This window comes from Ursus americanus, chromosome 1 (genome assembly GCF_024610735.1).
Source record: "Ursus americanus isolate L20-20 chromosome 1, mUrsAme1.1.p, whole genome shotgun sequence".
NCBI lineage: Eukaryota > Metazoa > Chordata > Mammalia > Carnivora > Ursidae > Ursus > Ursus americanus.
In genome coordinates this window covers 64,756,756-64,769,571 of record NC_142127.1, presented here as the reverse complement: position 1 = coordinate 64,769,571, position 12,816 = coordinate 64,756,756, and the positions used below count along the sequence as shown (strand labels likewise).

At 38.3% G+C, this 12,816-nt stretch overlaps 1 protein-coding gene across 1 annotated transcript in view; it reads right to left on the bottom strand.

Moving 5' to 3' along the window:
* The window catches only part of ANKAR (ankyrin and armadillo repeat containing), a 70,509-nt gene that overhangs the window by 56,004 nt on the left and 1,689 nt on the right, over positions 1-12,816 (bottom strand). Inside the window, exons 2-5 of the mRNA XM_087862074.1 lie at positions 12,168-12,802; positions 3,805-4,242; positions 2,096-2,259; positions 1,353-1,456 (exon numbers count right to left, since the gene is read on the bottom strand). Coding sequence (XP_087718200.1) covers positions 1,353-1,456; positions 2,096-2,259; positions 3,805-4,242; positions 12,168-12,768 — 1,307 coding nt within the window. The 5' untranslated portion in view covers positions 12,769-12,802. The remainder of the gene's footprint in view (positions 1-1,352; positions 1,457-2,095; positions 2,260-3,804; positions 4,243-12,167; positions 12,803-12,816) is intronic.

The following is a 12,816-nucleotide window of genomic DNA, read 5'->3' as shown; positions in this document are numbered from 1 at the left end:
AGACAGGCAAGAAGGAAACTGAAGATATCTCACCAAGCACAGCTTTCATCTCACCCGATTCCCTGCATGCCCAGGATCATTAGTGTCCAGCCAGACACTACACCCTGGGAGAATAAAGCATTATTCAGAGGTGCTTCCAGGATCCTATTTAGCTTGGCAAGGGTTGTACATGGAGTATGTCAATAGGTACTGGATCCATGAATGAGAGATTTCCTCCTCCAGGAAGATGCACACTAACTGTCCATTCTAGAGGCATGAGGTCTATTACTTAATTCCTTCCAAAATCATGGAGGTCATTAGCCTCATGGTCTTTGACTTCATCTCTAGTACCATGTGTGCATCCAGGCAGTATTAACGGAAAGATCCACCTTTCATTGTTTATCTTGCTTCTCCCTCGTCTTGTTTCTGGTATGTTCCTCATTGCCATGCATCTTAAGAGAAATTTATAATCTTTGTCTTTACTTCTTCACATTCCGTGAACTTTCCCCAACTTCACCCTTCGGCTCACTACACATAGCCTATAACCAGAACTAATTCTCTTACCAAATCATTGCCAAATTGAGTCCTCTCTTTAGTCTTAAGTTGACTTGGCCTTTTCTCTGTTGAATTTGATGCTTCTAACTATTTCCGTATTTTAAAAATTCTCCCCATTTGGCTTCCATGCTATCATACTTTATTGGTCCACCTCCCCGTATCATTCCTTCTCAGTCTCCTCTGCTCTCTCTTCTGCATCTCCCCACCCCATTTAAAAGCTGTTCTTCTCCACAGTTCCAGAGTTGTTCTCTAAACCACTTCCATGCCTTAAAAAAACAAAATCAAAAAACCTCTCCTATATGCTTTTCAATCTCAAGTCTCTACCTCCTAATAACAATGCCCATGGCTCCACTTTCCATATTTCCAAACTTCAGTGTCCAAGATACGAAAATCCAAGAATACACTACATAAAAGACCCTAGAAAAACTTAGAGAAACATATAGCTTCAAAAGATGACAGGCATAACAAGACCCAGGAGAGGAAGAGGAGTTTAAATCATATTCTTTATGGAACTAAAGGGCTTTGGGCTGAGTCCACTGCTTTTCAGTAGGCCCGCCTCCATCCCCTATAATCACGGTGACAGTTTTAAGAACTAATCACCATCTGTAAGGATTATTATACAGAATGTACCAAAGAGCATGAAGTAATAAATATACTATTTAATACTTTGTTGAATCTGTATTTCATTCACGTGGGTTATTGTTCTAGGATCTCTATGCTGAATATTAAGTTAGCCTTTGCATTTTCACACTTTCCTTGTTTTCTCCTAACTTTCAACAAGTTGTGGCTACTGTGAATAATTACTCAAAGTTCCTTACCTTTTTCCATTAAGTTCCATGACTGGTATTGAGTAATATTCTTTGTATCCTGAATCTTCTACAAAAGCATTAGCAGCACAATCCCGTATTGTTTCTAAGTTGTTCTAAAATATGAGTTATGTTACTAAAAACATATCTTTAAACAACCCTAAATAATTATGGCTTCTTTTAGATGAAATTTTATACTTGTAAATGATAAATTTTTAATATAATATCCCACCAGACCCTAATGATAACTTCATGTATCCAATTCCTACTTCAGGAGTGAGGGAAAAATACAAAAGATAACATAAGGAAGGTAGAAAAGCAACGGTAATTCAAATGTTATAACGTGTATATTAAATTCTAGATTAAATTATTGTTCTTAAACTCTAGAGGATCTCTGTTCTAATACTAATCTTTGAGGAAAATGGAAGAATATGTAGTGAATGTTGAAGGATTTCTACTATACTCTTTGATTAACTACTTTAGGGCACATTTGGTCCATTAGAGGTCTATAAATTCTGTGAGGATAGTTGTACCTAACTTACTTATCATCTCACCTCTGACACCTAACATACCTCAGATATAGTTGCACTTAATTCATGTATGTTACATAATGTATGAAAAGATAAGTGAGTTAGGAAGGTAATCATTTGGAGATTGGCCTAGTGCCTGTACCAACAGAGACTGTTTCTGGATGGAGAATAAGATAAAAGAGTTGAGAAATGATAAACCATTTCAGGAACAATAATAATTTAAACCTGAAAATCTTCCAAAGCACTCTCAATTGAAGGTGTGCTGATATCAAATTCAATTCCTCCATGAACATGAAAATACTGATCCTCTTTGTAGTGAAAATGCTGGCATTTAAAATCTCGTCCATAAATAAATGGAGGCAATTCTCGCTCTGTCTTGACCTTGTCATCTCCAAAAATGAAAACAAACTTCAATTCAAAAAGTGAAAACAGCATATACACAATCATATTTTGAAGATCCAGATAAATCAAGTGAAAAAAAACCCACATTAAATGAAAATCTTGACAATTATAGCCTCTAAAATCATGGCCTTAATTTATATTTTAAACATGAAAATATATTTATATCATATATTTTGGGCATTTTCTATAGTTTCATTGTATAGACATTTCAAGAGAATAGTCAAAACATTATTCTACTTATTGATTTCTATGTGTGAGTTCAACTAATATCTTACCTCCAATTGTCAGAAAAGATTTGAAACTATGCCTCAGAGATTCTTGAGCTAAATAAACAAAAACTTAACCTGAGCTGGTTCAGGCAAAAAGAGACATTAAAAAGAAATAGGTGGGTATCTCTTACTGACAAAAATTACCAGCTCACTTTTTCGGAAAGTAATAAAACCACACATACAACATTTATTTTAGAAAAATGATTTTCTAAAACGCCAGTAATGATTAGGTTTGCCTAATATTTTGACTTATTAGCAGAATATGGTTTCATTAATGTAAAGTATATAATGTATTTTGAGAAACGTAAAAGGTACAGAAAAGTACAAGGAATAATATAACACCCTAATATCACCACCTGGAACTACTAACATTTAGTCATATTTGCTTCCAATAATCTGAGTAATAAAACATTACAGGTAAAGCTAACATTCTCTTTAATCAAAGGCCTCTTAGTTCCACACTGCCCTCCTACCTCCCCCACCCCCCCAGGATAAGAACAGTCATGAGCCCATTTTTAAGTAGTTCACAGATAAGGGTAATAATTTTCACTATTTGAATGCTCATGATACAAATTTTCATTAAATGATTTGCAAAATTTCTACTGAAAATTTGCCCACCATGGTAAGTCTCCATGTTTGGGCATCAAAGAAAACATAAATTTTGTGCTAATCTGGGTGGAAGGAATAGTTTGCACTACATGCCTGTCAAAGTCCATGTAAGTACAGTCCTACTTCAGCTCTCTATTCTCTTACATTGGTTTATTTGTGTATAACAGTGCTAATACACTAGTAAAGTTTTAAAATATGTTTTCATTTCTTTTTCAGAAATGTGACACCATTCATGACCCTTTAATATTAATTGCAGAATCATTTATAAACTTTCATGAAAAACATGACAGGGATTTTGAATAGAAGTGCATTGAATTTATAGGTTTATAGATCAGATATGATACATTCACAGTGTATCATACGTCTCATCATGAACATGGCATATTTCCCTATTTTTCTAAGAATTTAGTTTTAAGTCTTCTAATAGCCCCTATAATTGGTATAAATATACACCAAGTACTATGCACATGTAGCAAATATTTGTAACTACTTTGGAGACATTAAATTTTGTTTTGTTTTGTTTCCTAATAGGCTACAGCAAGGTTATATGCCTGGACTCACCTACTACAAGCAAAACTGAATTTAAATATAAATTTAATCGATCAATCTATCTATATAATTATTTTATATTTGATTTTTTGGTGATACGCTTACCTGAAAAAGGTGGAAGCAGACTACTTAAATATGGAACTTTCATCTTCTTTTTTAAACTCAAGAGAAATGGAGTCAGAAAACATATTAACTTTAGGTATCCTATCCCTCTTCTGATTTCTTTTTTCTTCTCGAAGTGTTTCTGAATAACTTTTTTCTGAAGATATAATCTTTGCTGTAATCTCTGGTAGGTACAAATATCAAGATAATCCTGCTTATATTTTATAGCATTAGTGAGCCAATAGGCTGTTTCAAATATAAAAACATTTTCATACTGTTGAACTTGTGTGGTGCTAAATGTCAACTTTAGCATAATGTTTTCAGCATATTTCATAAAAACAGCTTTTTCTTCAGGGCTATTGGGATTATATGTTGGATCTTCATTCACGTCTTCATCATAGATTCCATTGAAGTCCGGATCCTTTGTAATATCAATCAGACCTTAACAGTAAAAAAAAAAGAATTTAGTGAAAACATCATACTTGGCTTCTGGATAAATAGAGGAGATTGAATACTGGGTTTCATCTTGAAATCCTACTAAAGTGACAATAAAGGGATAATAAGATGCCAAAAAAAATTGTTAAAAGATGGAAAGCATGTGGATGAGTGGTAACTAAGCAGAGTAAAGAAAGATGGAAGCTTATAGAATTAGAATAGACACAATCCCATGGATACAGTGCAAGTCCCATATTTAATCAGGATAACTATGGAAGAATAAGAAAATGTGATCTCCCTTTAAGCCAGGATTTGGCTTCTCACTTGGCTAAAAGTATAATTTTTTTCAAGCCTTACATTACACATTTCTTGTTTTTGCTGGTATCAGAAGCTAAACATATACAATACAGAACTTTCCTGCTAACTAATCCTAATGAAATAAGAATTAAAACTTGATTTTACTCTCTTATAAGTGACAAATTTCCTGTTACATTTTCATCCTATTTATGATGAAATTAAGGGCTTACTTGTTGTCAAATTGTCTTTTTAAGGACAGTTACACTTATAATGTCACCCTTAATCTAAGCTTGAGAAAACTGCATAGAATCATAAAATAATGTCTCGGTAGAAAATTTGGAGTCTGTAACATATGGCCTTAAAAGTGCAAGTGATACATCAATGCACCTCCCTTTCTTTTTCCTTTTTGTCCTTCCCCAAATCTATTAAAAAAACAAACAAAAAAAGCCAGAATACAGTTGGATTTTTAAATGGCCAATAGATTCACTTGCCTTTTGCAAAAGTTAAATTAAGAAATTATAAAGAAATTAAAGTATTTCTGAAAAGTATTAAAGTATTTCCAAAAAAATCTGAACATAAGCCAGAGTATTTGTGGACATCTCTAAAATTTTGGAGCCTGAGATGGCTGGGGCCAATAGGCAGGCAGCAAGTCAATTCTCACCGAGAGGCACGAAGGCTTAGAAATTGGAAGCACGTGGAACCTCTGACCGATGGGTCCTAGCGTTAGAATTACTCCCCTCCCCTTCTCCAAAACAAATGAAGACAAGGAGGGGGGAGGAGGAGGCGGCTTAGAAACTGGAATCACGTGGAACCTCTGAGGACTGGCCCTAGTGTTAGAATTACAAAAAAAAAAAAAAAAAAAAAAAGGAGGAGGAGGCGCAGAAAAGATTGGTTCAAAATCTGATTAAGATGCACTGAAACCCCCAGATCGCCTTCCCCAGATAGCCCAGCCCCTCCCCTTCTGTAAAAGGTTTGAGCAGCTGAGCTGAAAACCGGGTACCATGAGAGCCTGCGCGCTGAAGAGAGAGATCCAAAGCCCCCTCCCCTCCTCTGGCCCCAGACTCGCCCTCCGTCCAGGAAAGAGACTGCAGCAAACAGACCGATCAAAGAGGAAAGACCTACAGATGTAGCATTTGGGGAGAGTCTCCCCAGTGAAAAGACAAAGTTTCTTCCTGAGCCCACTACAGGGCGGAGTACCAGTCAAGCAAGCCCTGTTCCTGCCCCACTCCTACACGAGAACAACCTGCGAGCATCTTCATACTGGTGACGAAAACCTCTCAGGTGAAAGTCCCGACCTTGACTTTGGACGGAAAGGAGACGAGGAAACAACGGGAAGAGGGTGGAGGAAAGAGGAAGGGAAGGAAGGCGAAGGAACGGCACGGTGGGGCGGGGCAGAACGGCGGAGGGCGACAAGGGGGGAAAGGGATTTTGGAGAGCCAAAAGGAAAGTGCCTAGAAGCGCATCAGTCCGTTCAGATAGAAATAGGAGAATGACGGTGTGGACAGACACATCTTTAAGGGAAAAAATGGAATTGCTGCACCACCTCATACCTGACTTTACTGAGGGGAGTTGTAAATGGAATTGGAAAGCTAAGCTAATTTTTTTAAATGACACAGTTCATGTCACAAAAAAAAGTTATTAAAGAAAGGAAATGTGATCACAACACGTTATGCAAATCATATGTACAAAGTCATAATAAAGTAAAAAATGAGAAAGGATTTAATAAAAAAAACTAGATATAACTAAATTTGGAGGATAAAGGAGGGAAACACAAGATTCCATTATTTTAACCTCTGTTAATTTTTTTTAGTCTTATCTCCTGCCCTGCTTTTGCTCCTGAACTCCATTCTTTTTCAATGCCTAATACATGTCTTTATCTGAAGGTCACAGAAACACTCCCAAACGAAATTTATCCTTCCTCTCCCCCAAAGCTGCTTTCTTTCATTCGTGGTTAATGATACTATTTATCTATCAGTTCCTCAAACTAGAAACCCAAGAGTCTCCTTCAATTCCTTTTCTCTCACACTCTGTTGCTATTAGCCACTTAATTTCCACATGTATTGACAGTTTACATTGTGCCATCCACAGTATGAGGTGCTGAGGAATTTAAAGAAGAAAAAGGCACACTTTTCTGTGCTCTTGAAGAGGAGTTTAAGGGCTAATAAGGGAGACACATGAAATCAGTAATTTCAATACAAAATGATGGAGTGTGCATAGAAGAGAGGAGGCTGTGTCTGAATCAAGTCTTGAGAAATGAGTAGCAATAACCTGGGGATGAATGTGGAAGAGTGAGGTGAAGTGGCAGGGAAGAAGGCAATTACAGATAAAGGACAGGGAATGAGCAGAGGCATAAAGAAAAACAGCAACAACCATTTCATTTTACCAGTTGTGGTACTAAACGAGATATATATTTGTATTTTAACTAAAAGTCATCCCCTCCACATGTTTCTATCACGAGAATATGTTTTCCTTATTTCCTCTCATCCCACAAATCTAATGTAATAAATCAAAGAATCCAAGAATTACTCTGATCAAGAAGCCCTCCATAATTAAAATCCCTACGGAAAACTAGATAATATGACCAGATTTTGGTATGCCCTGTTCTCTACAGCTGTTGCTACCGTTTAAGAGTGGTGTTCACTGGTGGTTTTGTAAATTGCAAATCAGAGAGGTAAATAAAGCTTAACATGGCCGACTGATTCTTAGCCATCTGCCCTCCTAGAAAAAGAGTTTGCCTTCCGCAAAGTTCCTTGGAAATCCACTTTAGCACAGTGTTTAGGCAACGGCATGGTCAGTTGCAAGGCTTGAGCCTAGTCTCCCAGTCATGCTAAGAGAGACAGTACCATTTTCCCAAATACGAGTGATGATCTAGAAATTATTGCTGTTAGTTTGTCATCATATAGCTACAACTACAACGCTTGGATCCCAGTTTACTGATCAAGTCAGTGGAAGAGTGGTATGCACTTTGCACCTCAAACACTGAGGAGGGTAGGGCTGGAGCCAAGTTTCCATGAGTCACACTGTATATCAGACACCTTTTGTTCTCTACCTCCCTTCCTGACTATATTTTCCACTCCAGCTTTTGTTGTATTAACCAGCTTCACAAAGACACCTGAATGTGCTTTGCTTCAGATGCACCACGTGGTTCTTATTTTTGCCCTGGGACTTCCCTACTACTGTGGTGTTAGACTTCTGATGGAACCCATCCAGTCATTCTGATGCATGAAAAATCTGGAGTGTGAGGGCATTGACCAATAAAGGAGAGGAGCTGGGGAACACATACTGCCCTCTTCTATCCCTTGGGCTGACAACTCTAAAATTTATTCTATGGGACTCCTCAGAGAGTCCCTACAAAATGGACCTCCATGGCCCAAGGGGTGAAAACTCAGCAGCACGTCCTTGGATTGATGTTTCCTCCTTTTCTTTTCACTTTTCCTGTCCCTCATTTCTGTTCCTTGGAGTCATTTCCCATAAGCTACCCTGACTTAAGCCCTCATTTCAGGCTCTGATTTGGGGGTAACCTAGGCTAATACACATTGCTCTTGTACCTGGCCTCTGACCTGGTGTTTCCTTGATCATGCAGCATAAAAGCCTCACAGCCTGAGTCTGGGTTCCTCTCCCCAAGTCTGACCCTTGGCCCTGCAAGATTTCACAGTGATGCTTCAAATGTGGTACATGATGGGAACCCATACCTGTTCCTGCTCCTGTGAGTTTCCCCCCATAAAGGTCTGGTGTGTGTTCCACTTGGTCATTTACCATTGTTTACACTATACCATTGTCGCAGTGCGAGAAGCATGCTGGTGCTGCTGGTTCTTCAGTGGAATCCCAAGTGTAGTAGAGGGAGAAGAAACTCTCTGCCCTGGTATGTTGCTCATCTTTGATGCCGGCAGCCAATATTACAAAGTGCTTTAGTGTAACACAGCACTCTCCCCAAGGCACATGGTCATAGAGTGACTGAATTTAGAAAGATTTCCAGACTCATATACAGTGAAAGGGGATCAGAGTCACAGTAGTCTAGGCATGGGTTCCCAGCCAGGAAAAGAGAACTAAGTAGAAATGTCTGGGACTGATATTTAGCTGATACATATCAATATGGCCACACTGCTTGTTAAAATATTGATCCCCTTCTTATTTGGTAAATTGAATTGCTGTAGCCCCAAGTTCTTTGAACTCCTCCCTCCCCTGGGATCTCCTGGAAAGCTTCACAATCCTGCAAAGGCTACATATGACAAGCAGGAGATCCTGCTCCAGGATTATGGCTGATGTCTGTTCTTGTTGGTCAGTGCTCATACTGTACTGGTGGTTAAATATTTTTAATACCACCCCTGAAAATGTAGGCAGTAGAAGACAGCCTTAGTTCCTGGGTGCTCCCTCACTCCACCTTCAACTTGATTAGAATGTACCTATGTGTCTCTGATCCTCTCAATCAGGAGCACCACCGTGAGAGGACCCTCATTGGAGGTGGCCTCAGATATGACAGTTGGGCTCACGAGACCAGAGGGTGGGCCATGAAGCTGCTTGATATAACGGATTTTATCATCCACTAAGCAGAAGCCCTCTGTTCTTAACTACACAAGACATGTGCTCCTTCCTGCCATGGTCTTGTCTCTTATTATTATTATCGGTACTCTCACCAGATGATCCAAAGGCTCTTGTGATTTTAATATGTAAATGACATCAGTGTATACCTCTAACCCTGATCACTCCAGAATTTGACTTCTATAATGAAAGTTTCCAGACACATCTTGGCCAATTCGATTACAGAGAGACATCATCTGGCTTGTGCAATGTTTCCTGCTGTCTTCCAGTGATTAACCAATGGATTGTTGGACAACTTCCAGGACAGAAGAGTCATCAACTACCAAAAAGACATCTTAATTTAGCTGCATTTTATTTGCATTACCTGAGCTAGGCTTGGAGGTCCTAAACTACCAGTAATGATAGTAGTACTTCTGGGCAAACACTAACATATGTTTTTAAGACTTTGGCTGTGCCATATTCTCTTCAAATGCATCTACATAATGCCAAAATGTTAGCGTCCTTTAAGAGGGAACTGTCAAAGGAACACAGAAATGAATGGAATTCGCTAGATATTACTGGCAATACTTTGCATTTCTTCAACCTTACCACCTCAAGGACCTGAACAACAAGAAAGGATTTGTTAGTTCCAGTTACAGCTATAATCTTTAAAAGCTACTGACCCTCCAATGTTATAGGTACTATAGGTACTCGGTACCTAGCCAGGCGGCATTTGTCCTTACTCCATCAACATCACAGGTTGAGTAATTCTCTCCCACAGGAGAATTTCTGCCTTATACTCACTACTCTTGGGGCCTGTTCTCAACAGAAGTTGACTACCCTGCATGGAAATGAGAGCTATTAGCTACCTAAACTATCTTTGAGACACAGAAGTACTGTCTTCAAGAGGTGGTACTGCTTGCTGGTACACTAAGGCAACATATCTGAAAACCCAACCCAAAGCAGGTGAGTCAGGCTGCCTGACTGTCATCAAGCAAATCTTATTCTTAGCTATTTGAACTTCACAGCAGTCCAGCCGCAGATACAGTAAATAGCATCGGTAGCAAACAAACACTTCCGTGGTTCAGGTCCTAACCAAGATTCAGAAGTGTTCAGCGATGTGTATTGCTGAAGGTAGTGGTTGGGAATAACCACCCAATTGTACCATTGTACCTAAACACCATCCTGACTGGACACTTAGGATGGTCAAAACTTTGAGCTGATCTACCTGTGACATGTTTGCTGAGGACCTGTTCCCTCAGTTCACAGTTATTGTCCTTTGGAACGTTCAAGCTAGACTTGATTTCTAACCTGACCCACTGCTAATGGTAGAAATCCCCTCAAGGGTGTCATTCGGGGGCATCTGAGTGGCTCAGTCGGATAAGCAGCCAACTCTTGATTTCAGCTCAGGTCATGACCTCGGGGTCCTGTGTCAGTCAGGCTCCACGCTCAGCAGGAAGTCTGCTTCTCCCTCTGCCTCTCCCCCTGCTCATGCTCCCTCTCTCTCTCTCAAATAAATAAATAAATTTTTAAAAAAGAGAGAAGTGTAAGTCAATTCATTTAACTCAATTTAACAAATATTAGTGGATGCCTACTTTGTGTCAGGGACTGTCTTAGGCACAAAACATACAGGGATAAACAAGGCAGTAAGGTTCTTTTTGTCATGGCGCTTTTATGTGAGGTTACTGTTAACTTGTTCTTGACATCAGGCTTATTTTTGTGTCTGAGCTAGAAATAAAAGCTCAGTGAAAATTTGTAAAATGACTAAATCAAACTAGAGTCCTTTATGAACACATATACGTACATTTTGTATGTGTGTGTATACTTTTTGATTTAGCTATCAATGACAGAAGGAAAAAAATAAGAAAACAACAAAACAACTCCATGAAACTACCTTACCATTTTAACTATATTACATATTCAAATGATCACAATTCTTCCACATCTTATTGAGAAGCTAAGAAACTACTAATTTTGTTTTCAAGGTATTTGCTTTACTAACCAGACTTACACTGACAAACTAAAGTTGTTTTCAGGTAATTTTCTCCCCAGTTACATGCACAATTCAGATAAAAAGTGGTTCGTTCCACCTGATCTACTATTAAGAGCTTCTGTTATTAGCTCTATTTAGCCAAGGGAAATCTGGCTAATTAGGGGAGAATATTAATCCTTTTCTTACTTAGTAAGGTTAAGCAGAAACTTATTGCCATATTAGGATTATGTATAAAAAAACTGAATAAAAATTGAAAATATTATATTTTGAATATCAACCCCCTAGAGTGCAGCCAATCTACATGCAATACACAAATCAACAGATTTGTTCTCAGAATAGTCAAGAAAGGAATGTCTGAGTGACATTTTATTCCCGAAGAACAAACTGTCATCCTTTTTTAGTTTCAGATGAGATTAAAATCTAGGTAAAATCTATTGCTGTGCTCCCTCCAGTTAAGTGAAATTCTAATACATTTTTACCAGAATTGAGACTTATTTTTAAGCCTGTGCCCACAAACTGTGGAAATCTATTTAGAAAATGATTAGATATATTTAATCAATGAAAGCAGTTGGGAACACTGTCTGAACCACTCATTTCCCAATTTACTCCCCATTCCACATGGCCTGCTACAAAGGAACTTACAGGATTTTTTTTTTTTTTTAGCCTCAATGAAACATTTACATATATGCTGGGGAGATGCACCAAGATTTAGTGGTATCTGTTGTGAACATACAGGCTTTAGAGAAATACGGCCCTAAGAAGGAAGGAACTTAAAAATTAGGTGAAACAAGAACAAATACTTATTACACCAAATGCTACTAAAATACCAAAGCTTAGCTTGCTGATGCATGTCTATCCTTAACTTCAACTCTACCATTCGTTCTTGAGGTTTATAAAAACGGCAATGTAAATGACTAGCCAATCTGGCAGTCATTTTGTTTCCAAGTTTGGAGGTTTTTCTCACCGCACTCGAATTCTACTCTTGGCTCTATTACTGATTTTCCTACTTAGGCTCTGTAAGACAAAAGGTATAAACTGAAAACTCCAACTGAGACAAAGATAAATTACCTTTAAATTAAAAAGATGGCTTCTAATAAAAATAAAGCGTGTTAGATTCTCTTACCTGCAGCACTAAACTCTGCAAAAATATCTTTATGTGTTTGAGGCTTCCCATCTGGATCAATGTCCATGATAGTACGCCACAATTCAGAGAATCTGGCTCGTTTCTCTTTGGGCATGTATATTCCATGCCACAGTGCTTTCAGCATGTAGTCAATATTGATCAGAATTTGCCCAATTCTGGTATCATAATAGGCTGGCGGTAATTGACAAGAAGAACTCTGATCATAATTAGCTTCTAAACTGATTGAGGGAATTTGATTTAAGCAATATATTCCAACAGCCAACTCCCTTATGATTTGATGGACTTCTCTATAGTCTAAGAGGGCAGTTGGGTCCACAGGAGTCAGCAGGATTGCAGTGGAGAAACCTACATTATTCATTTGGGTCATAATTCCGCATGGGAGATCCAGTTGAGAGCGGACGTCGTCTTTGGCAGACAACCAGCTGACTAGGGCAGTAGTTAGCAACTCTTGTACTTCACTCCGATCATATTTTTCAAAAAAAGCAGAAGCATTTCTCTGTACTGTTAAGTTTTCCAGGTAGGTTTCTTCATCTTGAATTTGATCAAATCTAGGTAATCCTTTTTTGGGCAATCTTAACATTTCTTACTAATTGTAGGTGGCCTTTCTGAAGTTTCTGTGATGAATACA